Source organism: Mobula hypostoma, chromosome 20, assembly GCF_963921235.1.
Source record: "Mobula hypostoma chromosome 20, sMobHyp1.1, whole genome shotgun sequence".
Lineage (NCBI taxonomy): Eukaryota > Metazoa > Chordata > Chondrichthyes > Myliobatiformes > Myliobatidae > Mobula > Mobula hypostoma.
Window position 1 is genome coordinate 5,924,673 of NC_086116.1, and position 18,263 is coordinate 5,942,935.

The 18,263-nt window shown below is 38.1% G+C and overlaps 1 protein-coding gene across 3 annotated transcripts in view; it reads left to right on the forward strand.

Annotated features, from left to right (window-relative positions):
- ints13 (integrator complex subunit 13) overlaps window positions 1-18,263 on the forward strand; it is a 74,558-nt gene that overhangs the window by 19,801 nt on the left and 36,494 nt on the right. For 2 of the 3 annotated variants that reach the window (XM_063072305.1, XM_063072307.1), the window contains 5 exons: window positions 4,191-4,319; window positions 7,369-7,453; window positions 13,451-13,477; window positions 14,187-14,210; window positions 17,275-17,364. In XM_063072305.1, coding sequence (XP_062928375.1) covers window positions 4,191-4,319; window positions 7,369-7,453; window positions 13,451-13,477; window positions 14,187-14,210; window positions 17,275-17,364 — 355 coding nt within the window. The remainder of the gene's footprint in view (window positions 1-4,190; window positions 4,320-7,368; window positions 7,454-13,450; window positions 13,478-14,186; window positions 14,211-17,274; window positions 17,365-18,263) is intronic. The other variant, XM_063072306.1, reaches the window with a different exon arrangement.

Sequence of the window (18,263 nt, forward strand, 5' to 3'; positions counted from 1 at the left end):
TTAGAGGAGAAATGAGAAAAAGATTTTCACTCAGTGATTAGTTTGGGCATCTAGAAGATTTGCCTGAAATGCTAGGGTAGACAGTGACTCTCAAAATATAGTTGAAAGAGCCACAACTTACACCACTACAGTCCAAATTAAGTTCACATTTCAAAATAAATTTGTTATCTCAGTACATACAGTATATGTCACCATATACAACTTTGCAGCCATTTACAGTATATCAAAGGACCATAATAGAATCAATGAATCTCTGCACCCAGCAGGGCAGACAAACAATCAATGTGAAGAAGACAACAAACTTCAAATACAAGAGAGAGAGAAAAAAAAGGAATAAATAAGCAATAAATATTGAGAACATGAGATGAAGAGTCCTAGAAAGTGAGTCAGCAGATTGTGGGAACAGTTCAGTGATGGGGCAAGTGAAGTTGAATGAAGTTGTTACCACTATTTCAAGATGGTTGAGGGATAATAACTCTTCCTGATCCTGGTAGTGAGAGCCCTGAGGCACCTGTACCTTCTACCTGATGTCAGCAGAGAGAAGAGAGCATGACCTAGGTAGTGGGGGTCTCTAATGATGGATGCTGCATTCCTGTGACAGTGCTCCATGTAGATGTACTCAATGGCTTTACCCATGATGGACTGGGCCATATTCACTACTTTTTGTATAATTTTCCATTCAAGGACATTGGTGTTTCACACCAGGCTGTGATGCAACCAGTCAATACACTCTCCACCACACATCTATGGAGGTTTGTCAAAGTATTAGATGTCATGGTGAATCTTCACAAACTTCTAAGGAAGTAGAGGCACTGTTGTGCTTTCTTTGTAATTGCACTTGTGTGTTGAGCCCAAGACAGGTCCTCTGAAATGATAACACCGAGAAATTTGAAGTTGCTAACCCTCTCTACTCTTGATCCCTTGATGAGGACGACTCATGGACCTCCGGTTTCCTCCTCCTGAAGTCAATAATAAACTCCTTGGTCTTGCTGACATTGAGTGATAAGTTCTTTTTGTGGCACCACTCAACCAGATTTCCAGTCTCCCTCTTATATACTGACTCATCACCAATGGCAGTCATCAAACTTCAATGTGGCATTGGAGCTGTGTTTAGCCAGGGTGTCATGAGTGTAAAGTGAGAAGAGCAGGGGGCTAAGCACGCTGCCTTGTGATGCACCTGTGCCAATGAAGATTGTGGAGGAGATGTTGCTAATCTGAACTGACTAGGTTCTGCTAGTGAGGAAATTGAGGATCCAATCGCACAAGGTATTGAGACTAAGGTTCTGAAGCTCAAAGCTTATTGATTAGTTTTGAAGGGATGATGGTATTGTTTTGAGCAGATGATAGTATAAATTAGCTAATTTTTTGGCTCTATGGATGTTCTAGTGTCTGAATGTCGGTGGTTCTTTATTCAGTAATGCTAGATAGGTGGAACTTAATGCAGGTAGACAGGAATGTTTGCACAAACCTTTCATCTATTCACTCTTTGTGGCAAGACTTATCTGACTGTGACTGCCCATTTCAGGCCTACAGCTTAGTGCAAACAAGCAACGTAGAAAAATAGAGGCAGGAATAGATCTTTGCCCCTATTCCTACTTGTCCACCAATTTTCTGTCCATATCAGTAATATTACCCCTAATCTCCTGTATTTAAATTCACTAATCTCTTCTATCAAATAATTTCTGAAAATTCAGATATACAAGGGGTGATTTTATTTTTCAACTTAGTCCCCTCCTACATGTACACACTTAGTCCAGCGGTCGTGGAGCATAAGGATCCCTTTTGTAGAAGTGGTCCACAGCAGGGGTGATTGATAAGTTTGTGGCCTAAGGTAGAAGGAGATGAGTTACTAACTTCAAGCTTTCTGCATTTTCACTCAAAGAATTGAACTGCACGTGCATGTAACGAGAGCGTCTTGGACCTCCAGGTGGTCCGCAGCAGGGGTGATTGATAAGTTCGTAGCCTAAGGGAGAAGGAGATGAGTTATACAGCTCTCGTTACGTGCACGTGCAGTTCAACTCTGAGTGAAAATGCAGAAAGTTTGAAGTTTCTCTTCATCTCCTTCTACTTTAGGCCACAAACCTATCAGTCACCCCTGCTGTGGACCACTTCTGGAGGTCCAAGACGCCGACTTGTACAAAGAAGGGATCCGTATGCTCCACGACCGCTGGACTAAGTGTGTAAATGTTGGGGGGGACTACGTTGAAAAATAAACGTGCTTGGTTTTCTAAAATTGACTCCTTCTACCTTAGGCCACAAACTTATCAATCACCCCTCGTATTACACTACTGGCTCTCCTTTTCTATTAATAGAAGGTGACAGCGATTTATTAACAGAGAAGAACAATGGTTGAAATGTAAATGAACTTTAATTGCAGTGTCCTAAAGTCACAGTTTATCTCAGTAGATAAGCCAGGAGCATGCAACTGGATCATAGTAAATATGGTCTGTGCACTACAGATTTGTTTTTTTTCTCTTTTTTTGATATTTTTGCTCAGCATAACAAAACTTTCAATTTCCAGGTACATTTAAATTTCTTCCCCTCACAGATATCAGCTGTCAGAACACTTTCATCAAAGTATAGACGTCACCACCACATCCTATACAAAAGCCCTTATTAGTGTAGCAGATAGGTTTACATCTACATATTGTAGAAAAGGTTGTCAGGTTTTATGAAAACTCTTTGTTTTTGAGTGTACCATACATGTTAAAAATTCCAAAGGAATGTATTCCGTGATTAATTTATGCCAACCAGAAAGTCCAGGGGCCTTATCGGATATCCAACAAAGTAAAATGTTCTTCCTCGCACAAAAAGGATGTTAAAAAGATTTTTCTGATGTGCATTAATAATACGACTGCTGGGTAGGCCTAAGAGAAAAGACACTGGGTCCAGTTCAAGCTCCATCTTCAGAATCTTTTCCGTTTCACTTGAAATATCACTTCAGTATGTCTGAAGTTTGGGACAAATCCAAAAACAATGGGTGAGAGTTCCAATATTTCCTTTACATTTAAAACACATTGGAGAAACCCCTGTCTTAAATTTTGAGAGATGATCTGAAGTCAGATGAGCTCTCTGCAGAATTTTGAGTTGCCAGTACAGATTTGTTAAGCAGTAGTTGATATCTAGAACTCACTGCCAGAGGAGGCATATAATCCGATACAATCACTATGCTTAAGAGATATTTATACAGACACTTGAACAGGCAAGGCATAGGAGAGTACTGACCAAATGGGATTATTGTCAATGGGCAAAAAGATCAGTATGACTGTAATGGAATGAAGTGACTTTTACTGTGTTGTATAATCCTATGGCACTCTTGGCTATGCAAATGCCGAATGGCAATAAAATGGAATTTCATAGTTTATTTGTCTTATACTATGCAACATTTTTTTTATTGCAAGTAGATGCATTAAAGAAATCTAATAACATCTTTTGAATTTAATAAAAAGTACCATCTTACGTGTGTATTCAGGATGGAAGCTTCTCTAATTGAGTTTACCCAGTTCTACGTCAATGATTTCTGAAATATGTTTTGGTCGGAAGCCCACCTTCAACTCATATGCCCTTTAGTCCTTACAAAAATGCATATATTATGTCCTTATCATTAAGCAGTTCTGAAACTCTAATTCTAACATTGGAGACAATGCAAAATGACCCATATCAGACTAACTATTAAGTATCTGGTTTTTCTCTTCCTTTGACTTCATTGTGAGCTAGAATGGATAACTAATCTGATATGTTAAACTCTTAGCCTAAATGATGGAATTTTCTCCTTCATTAACTCTTAAAACCCATCTTTGTGACAACCTATTATAATATTACCTCGTATGAGGTTATTTTTTTTGCTTGATTATGCCCCAGGATGTATGTTGGGAATTAATTAAAGGTGCTAAGTTCTCTACCCCAAGTGTTGTGTGAACTCAATGGAAATGTTTTGGATGTGTCAAATCTGTAATTTGCAGCTACATTAATTGAATACAAGCAGCATACAAAAACTAAGCATATGAGGAATATGACCCGAAACTCAACCCCTTTTCCTTTTATTAATGCTAGCTGACCCACTAAGTTCCTCTAGCTTCTTGTGTGATGCTTCAGATTCCAGCATCCCTTTTGTGAACATTATTAGAATATTACATGATCTTTGCCTTCCAAATGTGGTGATTGGTTGGTGTCCAATTTGATTGCTACAGGTCTCCTTGGTACTAACGAGTGAAGTGCACAGTGTCCGTGCCGGAAGGCAATTACCTGCTAAGCTCATGACACTTGTCCAACAACATTTTGACCTTGCCTCCACCACTATTACAAACATCCCTATGAAGGTGGGTCTAATACTTTAAATATGTTTTATTTTAAGTAGACCACAGCATCTAATTGTTTTTATTTATTTTCAGTTTGTGAAAATTTAACATTTTTCAAAGTAATTTTCGAATTATTTTCTCTCCACATCATATTTCTGTTTGCTAGCCCACATTCAATGTCAGTGAACAGGTTAGTAAATTTGATTCAAAATAGACCATTAGATCATGACACTGATCAAAAGGTTATATTGCATGCAACACACAAAGGTGTGCAATATAATCATCTTTTTGTTGTTCTTGTAGAAACATTACTGTAAGACCCTGTGTATGAAACTGTCACTAAAACTGTTCCCTTACATCCGTATCGTTCTTTCCATTTTGTGTTTTTATGTATCTACCCTGTATAGTATTTGTGTGGCATGCAATGATAATGCACTTTCTGCAATTTGTTTAATGTTGGTTGCCTTCCATATGCTGTTTAAAAGGAATTGCTTAAAAGACATGTTTCAAAATAATTAAAACATTCTAGTCAAGAGTTTTTACACTTCAGATTAACTTCTGCATAGTTTTGTGTGTACAATAAGATGGTCAATGTGTTAACATAGTTCTGAGTTAATGTGGAAGGGTCTTACTAGGTCAAGTAGTCTAAATTCTCCTACTTATTTTTATGTAGTGTCAATTTTCCTGATGGCATTGTATTCTAATCAAAGTAACTGGTTTGAGGGTGTTAATGGGAAACTGAAAACATAATTTTATTACTATTGTTTTGTCATTAAAATATAACATTACTGAAAATATAAGACAATACTTAACATTAAAATATTGAGATAAATAGTTTTATATGTAAATTGATAGTTTTTGAGTACATAAAGTGTCACATTTGCAAATAATATTAAATGATCTGATGATAAGGGAGCTGAACAGCTGCAGAAGGATAATGGCATAATTTGCAAATGTGCAAAGTTACGGTAGAGGAAAGTCAGACCTGATAAGTATAAGGAATCTTCACACTTACATGATTAATACTGAACTAATTATGACAGAAGTACATGAGACCCGAGACTGACTGCAGATAGTACCTTTGTTTTATACAGTGTATAAAATTACTAATAAAGCTCTGCTATCCTGCCAGATCAGCAGTCTTGTTGGAACATTATATATCGTGCTGATAAGAATACATAATGAGCACTGTGTACAATTTTAGTCACTGATAGTGCAAGTCCTTATGTATGGTACAGAGAAATTCTAAGGCAAATTCCGAGTGTCAGGTAAGTTGGTTGGTTCTTGACTATTAAAGGAATTTGACTTCAGAACCTATCAATACAATTTAAAAGTAAGTTTGTTTTGAATGCCTAGACACCTCGACATTAATTATTGGTTAACATTCAAGCAGGAAGCTATTAAATTGTATAAAGTCTCTGCAACCGAATCCTTTAAGGATGGAAATAGTTCTCTTTGCCTGGCCTGTATGTAACATTACTCATATTTATATATTTGTAACTCTCAGATCACTCAGTTATATCGAACCTTTTGCTGACAGGGAATGCAGCAGTTCAATAACGTGTCTTATTAGCATTTTCGTTCACGGAAGCTAGAAAAGACATCAGCTTTACCAGACAACTTGGTGGGTTAATTAGGACCACTGTTAAAATTGGCCATGATCTAAACATGAATACATACAGGTTAAACTTAAACTCCAAACTATGTCGGGGACTATGTATGGAAAGTGACAATATGCAGAACATCCTTTTGACTAAGGCAAAGGAGACATGATCTCTGGAGGCATTTAAAAGATTTCCTTAATGAGTGATTTCTAGATTGCTCTAGAAGATTGAGCTAGATGGGTTAAATGGGCTTCTTCAATAACTCTTCTATGATGCCTGCACCAATATAAAACTATAGTAAAAGAGATTGAGATCCATTTTATGAGGAACAAAATTAGATGATAATCTTTTTCTCTAAGTAGAAATGTCAAATACTACAGGACATGCACATGGTGAGAGGAGAAAAATTTTTTAAGTACAAACGTTTGTAGATATAAAACATAGAAACATAGAAGCCTACAGCACAATACAGGCCCTTCAGCCCACAAAGCTGTGCCGAACATGTCCTTACTATAGATTACTTAGGGTTACCCATAGCCCTCTATTTTTTCTAAATTCCATGTACCTATCCAGGAGTCTCTTAAAAGACCCTATTGTATCCGCCTCCACCACCGCCACTTGCAGCCCATTCCACACACTCACCACTCACTGTGTTTTAAAAAAAAACTTACCCCTGACATCTCCTCTGTACCTACTTCCAAGCACCTTAAAACTGTGCCCTCTCATGTTAGCCATAATATGCAGGGCAAGTTTTTTTTTACATAGTGGTAGATGCCTGGAATGAGCTGTGGTAGAAGCAGATAAATTGTGGTGTTTAAGAAGAGTTTAGAATACGCAGGAAATGGAGGGATATGGATCATGTGTAGGCAGAAGAGAGTTAGTTGAGTCTGACATTATGTTTGGCACAAACATCATGAAGAAGAGGCCTGTTACTGTCTATGAAAATTAGTTTTATACCCTAATTAGCTGTATTGCCACTTGCACTAAAGCTAGATCAGACCTATTGATGTGTCGCAGGGCTAGTAGACTGGGGAAATTAGAACTTCATTGTTTTTGATAATCCATTGTATTCAAATGTCAGATGGTTAGTGATCTTGGTGAGGAATGTATGATCTATACTAATTTATGTTCAGAAAAGAACAAAAAATGTAACCACTTGGACCTAATAGAATTAAATTGTTCTAAATGTATTCACCACAATGCACTGCAATTCACCAGGCAGTGGCAATTTCTCTGAACTCAGTTCTATAATAGTTACGTTTTAAGATTTTTAAACCTTCTCTTTTGATCTTAAAAGCAAAATTTTTAACAAGGTCAAAAGCGGACCATATCAGTTGCCTAGAGGATGTTAAATAGTAACTCTACTACCCTGCTGAGCACATGGGTGTATACATATGGTAATACCTGTTCACTGGCTGCAAACAAATCCATATTGAATTTACATGTTACATGTCCTTTATTTAAAGGAAGAACAACATGCAAATACTTCTGCAAATTATGATGTAGAACTTCTCCATCAAAAAGATGCTCATACTGAACTGCTAAGAAGTGGTAAGTCATGGTATTCACAGTTTAGTTAGAATCTAGCGTAAAGTTTGCGCCCATTCTTCAGATCCTAAAAGCAGCTTGCAGACGGTTTTCTACTAATGCTAGACTGAGTTCCTGCTCTCTTCTGTTTGTCTTTTTATTTCCATCCTCCATAAACTTGAATTCATCTGCACTGGTTGTCACTATTCTAAATAATACCATCCATCACCCCTGAGAATATTCCTAACCATTCCTGATTTGGCATTGCATTTGGTTTTAAAATGTTTCTCCTTGTAAGCATTGGAGTATCTGGCTGTGGTGAACAGTGCCATCTTGAAGCAGTTTTTTTTTAGTTTGACAGTTCAGCCTTGTAACAAGCTGCTCAAGGTAGAGAAAGCCAATCCTCATGACCAGGGCAAAAGCAAAATACTGCAGATGGAGGAAATCTGAATAAAAAAGGAGAATCTTGGAATTAGTTGTCGGATCAGGCAGCCTATGGAGTGGAAAATATACTCAGCATTTTCTCTTGATGAATTGAACCAATAACAACAGCGTTGGTCAGACTGAACTTGGAGTATTGTGAACAGTTTTAGGCTCCTTATTCAAGAAAGGATGTGCTGGCCAGAGGAGGTTCACAGGAGTTATCCTGGGAATGAGAGTGTTGGCTTGTGGGAAGCATTTGGTGACTCTGGGCCTGTACTTACTGGATTATGGAAGAATAAGAGGGGGTCTCATTGAAACCTACTGAATGTTGAAGAGCCTAGATAGAGTGGACATGGAGAGCAGGTGGAGTCTAGGAGCATATAAACACATCCCTTTAGACGAGAGATGAGGAAGAATTTCTCTAGCTAGAGAGTGGTGAACCTGGGTAATTCATTGCCACAGACAACTGTGGAGGTCAAGTCATTGGGTATATTTAAAGCAGAGGTTGATAGGTTCTTGATTAATAAGGGCTTCACAAGTTAGGGAGAAGGCAGGAGAAAGGGGTTGAGGGGGATAATAAATTAGCCATGATGGAATGGCAGAATGGCCTAATTCTGCTCCTATAGTATATCTTATAGTCTTATATCATAACTGTTCCCATCCATCTAACTTCCTCCAAGGCTGGAAAATGTAATACCCTGTGGTATTTGAATAAATTTAATACTTAGAATGACCACCTCCCAAGAATGAATGAATAACACACAAAATGTTGGAGGAATTCAGCAGGTCAGGCAGCATCTACGGAGGAAAATAAAACAGTTGATGTTTTGGGCCAAGAACCACCTTCTGGACTGGAAGGGAAGAGGGTAGAAGCCTGAATAGGAAGTGGGAGGAAGGAAAGGTAAACAGCCTGGCAGGTAATAGGGAAACTAGGTGAGGGGGAAGGTGGGTGAGGTGAGAAGCTGGGAGGAGATGGATGGTACACAAAATACTAGAGGAGATTTGTAGGCCAGGCAGCATCTTTTGAGGGGAATATACAATCAATGTTATACATAACTAGACAACGAGGTGACCCGTTGGGGCACCCTTTTGAGGGAAGGGTAGTGCAGTCTGATGTGACCAGAATGAACATTAAATTTTCCTGAATGCTATTGGTATCGCTTTGCTTTGGAAACTGAAGTAGAAAACCTCAGTTTATTAAAGAAGAATGACGCCTAGCAAAGCAAATATAGCTCCTCCTTGTTTAACGAAGGACACTTTTGATGGCATCATTTCTGGTTTATCTGCCACCCTTTTGCCTCTCTGTCATTCAGGAGATGTGCAGTCCTTTCATCCCCCGTCTCTTCATCTCTTGTGCTGGCTGTTCTTTGTCTCTGAACCTGGAGACGTGCATTTTTCATCTCCTTTGTTTCTTCCTCTCTCCTCCTCCTGTGCCTGTTTTTGTCATTCTGCAGACGTGCAGCCCTTTCATCCCCCGTCTCTTCATCTCTTCTGCAGTTTGTTGTTTGTCTCTGATCCTGGAGACGTGCATGCCTCTCCTCCTCTGTCTCTTCTCTCATCTTTTTTTGTCCTGACTCTGATCCTGGAGTCGTGCAGCCCTGGTCTCATCCAATTCTTGTTCTCTCCCTCTCCTTGCCACTTCCCGACGACGTTTGGCATCATCTCTTGACCATAATGTCCCCCTTCCCTCTCCATGCGGCATAATTAGGCTGACCTTTTTTTTTTACCCTAATGCTGGATAGAAGAAATGAAGCGGTAACATCAAAGGATGCTGATTACTCTTGATGATGTGGTTGGCGCTTTCCTAAATGGACGTGATATAGTCACCGCTGTCCTTTGACTGCAGCAAAGGGTTTTATGGGTGTCTTGAAGCACGTCATTACAATAAGATTTAATTATCTGTTATTGATGGATGGCAGTTTGATCTGTCCCAATCCTGCACATGCTGATGGTGATTAGCAGAATGTGACCCTCGAAATAGAGCTGCCCTGCCCTTTTGCTCCGGTGGGTGTCACTGTTGAGGCTGGCCGTGCACATGTGTCGGGCTGTCGCGTCCCGATTTCCATGATGGTGGATCGGCTCTGGGGTGAAAAAGAGCCTGTTGATTTTGGCGAATGAGCAATTTTATACGAATATATAACCCTGAACTTTGCTGCATTCTTTAAGTTAGCTCATATTAATTCGATTTAGCCAAAAAAAGTGCCGCTGTAATGCACCGTTTGCACTAATTGGAGGTGACAAATAGACAGACAGAGCATGAGAGTTTTAGTAGTATATAGATAAATATCTGATGGGATGGAGGAGTAGTGCTATGGGGTCAGGTTAGGATGGGAAGAAGGAAAAGATCAAGCTCAAAAAAGTCCTTACAAGTCTCGAATCATGTCCTTCGGTTTTCTTGCTTATTAGAGAATTGTGTACACTTTGCTGAATTATTAATACATTGAGGTTTTTCTGTTTGTATCAGGAATATCGTTTATCTGGGTGCAACAAATTGAGAGAAATGGAATGAAAGACAGTGCAAACATTTTATTCATTTAAGTAAATACAGTATCAAGTCCAAAATAAAATGTGTAAAAATTGAAAGATGTGATCTTTGTTACTGAAGATGCTGTGATCTTGGCCAACGGTCATACTATCACAATATATTAGTATTACTGATTTTAAAGCGATTCAAATTCAATTGATTTCTTGGAGACACAAGAGACAGCAGGTGCTAGATTCTGGAGCAATACAGAAGATACTGCAGCAACTCAGCTGGTCAGTCCGCATCAATGGAGGGCAAATTGACAGTCGATGTACCAGGTCACCTGGACTCACCTGAATGAAGGCGGTCGACCTGAAATGTGGACTATCTCATTTCACTCCATAGATGTTGCCTGACTCACCGAGTTCTTCCAAAATCTTTTGTGTTGCTCTGTTGAATCCACCATTTGTTCCAAATATCCTTCTCCTCTCACCACTTCATACAAGAACATACATAAGAGCATAAACAGGAGCAGGAGTTGGCCGTTGGAACCCTGGTGTCTCCTCCACTGTGTAATAAGATCGCAGCTGATTTATTTATTCTTGTCCTGCCTTAATTACACATTTGTGATTCGGTAGCCACTGTAAGTTGTAAAAACATTAATGAAAAATAGATGAATTAGTGGGCCTTATCCCCTCACTCCAACTCTCCCAATCATTATGATCGTGAATAATCCTTCGTGTAACCATCACAATTCTGCACTCAATCAATAGACTTTCGTTCTGTTTATATCAATAAATCTCACTAACTAAAGCCAATCATTCAGTTTATCTTTCAGTGATTTGTGTACGAGGTCACATTCAGCATTCAGTCTTTCACCATTTCTAAAATACTCTTGTATTTTTACACTTTCCTGTATATTTCATCCTCACCTAGCCATTTAGCCTTCTATATATCCCTAAAGGCAATCTCCACCCTTCATGAATGACAGACTATTATACCTGTATATTACTCTCTAGTTCCTTGTGCTTTAATTTTATTTTTATACCTATTTCAATGATACCTTCTCAAAACTGTTTCAGAAATCTGTGTATACATGTTCCAATTGTTCACACTTTTCCCTCCCCTTCCCCCGTTGAAAAGGATGCAAACAGTAAAGTTTGAGCTGTGATTGGATGAGGAACAAATGATGGCTGTAAGTGATATAGGGTCTTCTCATTCAAGCATGAAATATCCTAATGAAGCTTGATGGGGTAGATGTTGAGATATTTTCAATAGATGAAGAATCACAAACAAGGGAACATAACTACAAAATAAAGGTATGACTATTTAAAATGAGGTGTATGAAATTTCTTTTCTTAGAGGGATTCTCTGGAATTCTCAACCCTGAGAGTGGTGAAGACTGGATGGTTAGATACAGTGCCTATAAAAAGTTTTCAAACCCCTTGGAAGTTTCCATGTTTTATTGTTTTACAGCATTGAATCACAGTGGATTTAATTTGGCTGTTTTGACACGGATCAACAGAAAAAGTCACTTCTGTGTCAAAGTGAAAACAGATCTCTACAAAATGATCTAAATTAATTACAAGTATACAACACAAAATAATTGATTGCATAAGTATTCACCCCTTCAAGTCAGTATTTAGTAGATGCACCTTTGGCAGCAATTACAATATTGAGTCTCTGTGGATAGGTCTCTATCAGCTTTGCACATCTGGATGCTACAGTTTTTCCCCCATTCTTCTTTACAAAACTGCTCAAGCTCTGTCAGATTGCATGGGGATTGTGAGTGAACAGCTCTTTTCAAGTCCAGCCACAAATTCTCAATTGGATTGAGGTCTGGACTCTCACTTGGCCACTCCAGGACATTAACTTTGTCGTTTTTAAGCCATTCCTGTGTAGTCTTGGCTTTATGCTTGGGGTCATTGTCTTTTTGGAAAACGAATCTTCTCTCATGTGGCAGTTCTCTTGCAGACTGCATCAGGTTTTCTTCCAGGATTTCCCTATATTTTGCTGGATTCATTTTACCCTGTACCTTCACAAACCTTCCAGGGCCTGCTGCAGTGAAGTAGCCCCACAGCATGATGCAGTCACCACCATGCTTCATGGTAGAGCTGGTGTGTTTTTGAAGATGTACAATGTTCAGCTTACGCCAAACATTGCATTTAGTCTGATAGCCAAAAAACTTAATTTTGTTTCAGCAGACCGTAGAACCTTCTTCCAGCTTACTTCAGAGTCTCCCACATGCCTTCCGGCAAACTCTAGCCAAGATTTCATGTGAGTTATTTTTTCAACAGTGGCTTTCTCTTTGCCACTCTCCCATAAAGCTGTGACTGGTGAAGCAACCGGACAACAGTTGCTGTATGCGCAGTCTCTCCCTTCTCAGCCACTGAAGCTTGTAACTTCTCCAGAGTTGTCATACGTCTCTTGGTGGCCTCCCTCACTAGTCCCCTTCTTGCACGGTCACTCATTTTTTTGAGGATGGCCTGCTCTAGGCAGTGACCCAAGAACCAATTTAATTTCATATATTTTGTGGTAGCAAAATTAAGGTAAAGAAAGAGCAGCCAATGAATGTCATGGACAACAGAGCCAAAAAAACAGCTTTGAAATCTATCTACAAAGAACCTCAAAACTCTCACCTTGTTTGATAGAGAGAAATCATTGTGGTAAAACAGTCAGTTGTTGATCATTGCAGTGTAAAATTGCTTTGATCCCTGTAATGATTTTGTAACAATTTATCTTTAATGCTACCAGTATTTTTTTGCTGGGTTGATGGGACATGTATATCATCCTTCTTGCACATGCCTATTCCTTTCTCAATTGTAGAAAGCCAGAGTGATACTCATCTTGCAATTCCCTGTATTAAGTCTGGCTTGCCTGAGTGCTGAAAAATTTGGTTTGATCTTTTGATGAAAGCTGGGCTTTGCATTATGAAAATTAGCACCTTTTACATCCTACGGTTATGTAATTAGAAGATATTATACAGTAATAAATTCAATGGAATTTGTACAGTGGCTTCAGAAAATCATAATTTTTTTGAAAGGAAAAGGATCAGTAACCAGTGCTATCATTAGCAACTTAAAGTGTATAAGTTTATATTTTTGTTAATACTAATATTTTGTTTTTATTTGCAGAAGGGAAGAACATGACACCAATATCGTGTATGTCAAATTTTATTATCTTTGAATTATGACTTACTGTACGATTTTAAATTCTGGTTGCATATACATTGGATACCCATCTTCTATGGCAGCACTCTCGTCTAGACCAACTGGATAGGGCTGCTAGAAAATGTTAAAACTGTGAAAAAGATTCTGTGACATTGTATGAAAAGAGAAGGGGGTTGTCATAGAGACCAATTTCTTTTACATTATCCACAGAGCCCAAAGCAGGTTACCTGATGTTTTTTATGTTACTGGCTTCTATTGACTTTGGTGTTGAAGTACTTTTGTTTTAATTTCTTTTTTAAGTTGGGGCATGGGTGTTCAACAGTGTTCATGAGTTAAGAAATGGCACCTAGTAAGTTTATCCATTTAAGAACTATAACTTGTATTCAAATTTAATTGAATATGCACTTGTTAAATTTTATAAACTAGTTAGGCAAAATATTTGATATTGTGGAAAGTTATTTCAGGGATTGTCATCTTATAAGATTGAAATATGACTTTGACATGACAAAATCCTTTCATAACTTGGCACGTGAATAACAGAAATTGTTTGTTAGTGTGAAAATATTATTATCACATGTTTAAGTTGAGTTTGGTGTTCCAGTGTCTGACTGAAACAATTGGAGCATAAGTTTGGATTTCTGTTGCTTGAATTCCTCTTCATGTTAGAAAAGAATCTTAATATCACTTCTTACATTTATAGGTGACCACATCAAAGGAAAGAAAGGTAACTGGTAGTGTAACATAGTGTTTCATTTAACAAATTTAGATTTTTATTTAACAGGATTAGAATTTCTTCCAAAAAGGATATTGAAGTCTAGTTTGACATCAGATTTCTATGAATGCTATTTATCAGTGCTGGTGCATCAATGCAATTGCTTGTGAATCAAAATCTATGTTAAAGTAAGCCTTAAATAATTGTTATTGTTTAATTTTTCTTGGTTACCTTGCTTTACAAGAGATAACAAAGGCATGGAGGAAGTGCAACAGAATATTGAGTGATGATACCAAGAACGAGGGCCTCCTCATCAAGAGATGATGATTTTTAAACAATGGGCTTTAAGGCCCAAGAAGGAATTTAATAGATGTCTGCAAAATGAGTTGATATCGAAATAAACAAAATCAGGAGTAAATATCTGGAAGGAATATTAATAAATTAAATCAGGAAGAAATCTATTTAATTTGGTTAGTTCAGTATTAACTAGAAGACATTAAAAGAAACAGGGAGAGTAGGAATGGTTTCTTTATGCGCAGTATGTTAGGATGTTGATTTGCATGTCTAGTACCACATTCATCACATTATATAGTGTAAGTGGGGTAAGGAAAAAAATTGAAAATGGAAAGAGTTTGTGGAAAGGATAGCAGAATGGGATTAAATAGGCAACCCTTTCAGAAAAGAAGCATCTACAGTTGAAGTCAGAAGTTTACATACACCTCAGCCAAATACATTTAAACTCAGTTTTTCACAATTCCTAACATTTAATCCTAGAAAACATTCCCTGTCTTAGGTCAGTTAGGATCACCACTTTATTTTAAGAATGTAAACTGTCAGAATAATAGAGTGATTTATTTCAGCTTTTATTTCTTTCATCACTTTCCCAGTGGGTCAGAAGTTTACATACACTTTGTTAGTATTTGGTAGCATTGCCTTTAAATTGTTTAACTTGGGTCAAACGTTTTGGGTAGCCTTCCACAAGCTTCTCACAATAAGTTGCTGGAATTTTGTTCCATTCCTCCAGACAGAACTAGTGTAAGTGAGTCAGGTTTGTAGGCCTCCTTGCTCGCACATGCTTTTTCAGTTCTGTCCACCAATTTTGTATCGGATTGCAGTCAGGGCTTTGTGATGGCCACTCCATTACCTTGGCTTTGTTGTCCTTAAGCAATTTTGCCACAACTTTGGAGGTATGCTAGGGGTCATTGTCCATTTGGAAGACCCATTTGCGACCGAGCTTTAACTTCCTGGCTGATGTCTTGAGATGTTGCTTCAATATATCCACATCATTTTCCTTCCTCATGATGCCATCTATTTTGTGAAGTGCACCAGTCCCTCCTGCAGCAAAGCACCCCCACAACATGATGCTGCCACCCCCATGCTTCATGGTTTCGGCTTTCTAGCCTCATCCTTTTTCCTCCAAACATAACGATGGTCATTATGGCCAAACAGTTCAATTTTGTTTCATCAGACCAGAGGACATTTCTCCAAAAAGTAAGATCTTTGTCCCCATGTGCACTTGCAAACCGTAGACTTTTTTTTAATGGCGGTTTTGGAGCAGTGGCTTCTTCCTTGCTGAACAGCCTTTCAGGTTATGTCGATATAGGACTTGTTTTACTGTGGATATAGATATTTGTCGACCTGTTTCCTCCAGTGTCTTCATAAGGTCCTTTGCTATTGTTCTGGGATTGATTTGCACTTTTTTGCGTCAAAGTACATACAACTCTAGGAGACAGAATGCGTCTCCTTCCTGAGCGGTATGATGGCTGCGTGGTCCCATGGTGTTTATTCTAGCGTACTGTTGTTTGTACAGGTGAACGTGGTACCTTCATGCATTTGGAAATTGCTTCCAAGGATGAACCAGACTTGACGTCATTTTCTGACCTCCATCCGATAGAAAATTTATGGGCAGAAGTGTGTGCAAGCAAGGAGGCCTACAAGCCTGACTCAGTTACACCAGTTCTGTCTGGAGGAATGGAACAAAATCCCAGCAACTTACTGTGAGAAGCTTGTGGAAGGCTACCCAAAACATTTGACCCAAGTTAAACAATTTAAAGGCAGTGCTACCAAATACTAACAAAGTGTATATAAACTTCTGACCCACTGGGAAAGTGATGAAAGAAATAAAAGCTGAAATAAATCATTCTCTCTACTATTATTCAGACATTTCACATTCTTAAAATAAAGTGGTGATCCTAACTGACCTAAGACGGAATGTTTTCTAGGATTAAATGTCAGGAACTGTGAAAAACTCAGTTTAAATGTATGTGGCTAAGGTGTATGTAAACTTCCGACTTCAACTGTACATGATGATGCTTGAATGTTAAATGAACCTGCCACCACTGGAATGGTCATCTATTTTTGGTTGTCTACAGGGTGAATTCAAGTTCAAGTTTATTGCTATGAGCATAATTAACCTTTTGTAACAGAGCACGGTATGTTACAAATATGACAAGCATAAATTGCATAAGTTTAAATGAAGATAAATTACACATGTTTTAAACTGTTGTATTCTATAAAGGCTTGTAGTTGAATGCTCAGGCTAATACTTGGGCTAAATTGTGTCAGAAATGCAAAACACTATTGCTTACTATTTGCTTGCTATTGATAGAAAGGAATAGTTAGTACTGTTCTCACTCCTGAAGTCGTGGCTAGGTTTGATCTACTCTTCTCAGGCTTCTTAGATGGAGTGCCCAGTATTAATATGGGATGAAAATCTGGGTATGCTCCCTTCAACCATTCCTCCTATTCCTTAAGCATAGGGGTGTTGATTGGACTTGAATCCAAGTGTGTGGAATGTATTTACCTTTCTCTGGATTGTGCTATGGTTATTATACAGCAAGACATTTTATTTAAGCCATGTCTGAAATCTGGTGTGACTGTATTAAAATATTTAATTTGGTTTGTATTGAATTTTAATGAAAATAATCTGTGCAAATAATGAACTTCAAGTTTTTAGGATCTGCTTTTTCCTACTTTTTGATACTTCATCTCTTCTGGAGCATTAAGATGGAGTTTTAATTTGCTCTAAATCTTTTGAAATTTCCTTGTTCATACAAATTTTTATTTTCTATTGCAGTTGATCCACATTTATCTAATAGCAATAGAGATGGCAGCATCAAAGAAACTGTGACGTTAAAGTGGTGCACTCCACGAACCAATAACATTGGTAGGTATGAAAATTTATACCAGCTGGAAAAAGTATTACCTAACATTTTATCAGAAAAATATTTCAAGACATTTACATTGCCATTTAAATTTTTTTAAGATTCCAAGTTGTTTATTGTCATTCTTCAGTACACGGGTGTAAAGGAGAATGAAATGATTGTTACTGCAGATCTGGTGAATGCATAAAAGATCACGATAAGCATAAAGAACACTTAAAAAAAAACAGAAAAAACCACAATAAATATAAAAGCAACCCTATAAAAACACATGTACAAGCAACTGTTGTATACATTGATTGTATGTACATAACGTGTCACTAGGTGATGTGTAAAGCCGAGGAAGAACTAACCATTGTTTCCCATCCTTTAACTAGATTGTGAACTGAGTCTGCCTCACATGAGGGAAGATAAAACAACGTGTGGGAATATCTAGTTTCATGGAGTTTGATTTGTTGTTTAGCTTCTGTGTCTCAAGGCTCTGGTTTGCATGGAACACAGCTGCATGGTGATATTGCTATAATCATAGAGTATGTAGTGCAGAATAGTGCTTTCAGCCCAACGTGGCCATGCCATCCAAGTTGCTACCTGAGATAATGAGCAAATACAAAGGTGGAATTTCTGGAGTGTTTATCACTTCAGTTTAATGTCTCTGTGGTATTGGCAGTGCAAGTTAATAAGCTTTGAGAATAAAGATAAAACTTACTAATACATTTGTATAATATTTCTCCCCCAAATCTCTATTCATCCCCTCTGGCTTCAGCAGGTGTTGAGAGGAGACTAGTCTGAGTTAATATCCTCCTGGGCATAATGCCTGTGGGGGCCTTGCTATAGATTGCTCAGTTTTCATTTGTGCAATGCGTCCATTGGGAGAAGAGACAGCAGTTTGGGCAGGAAGAACAAT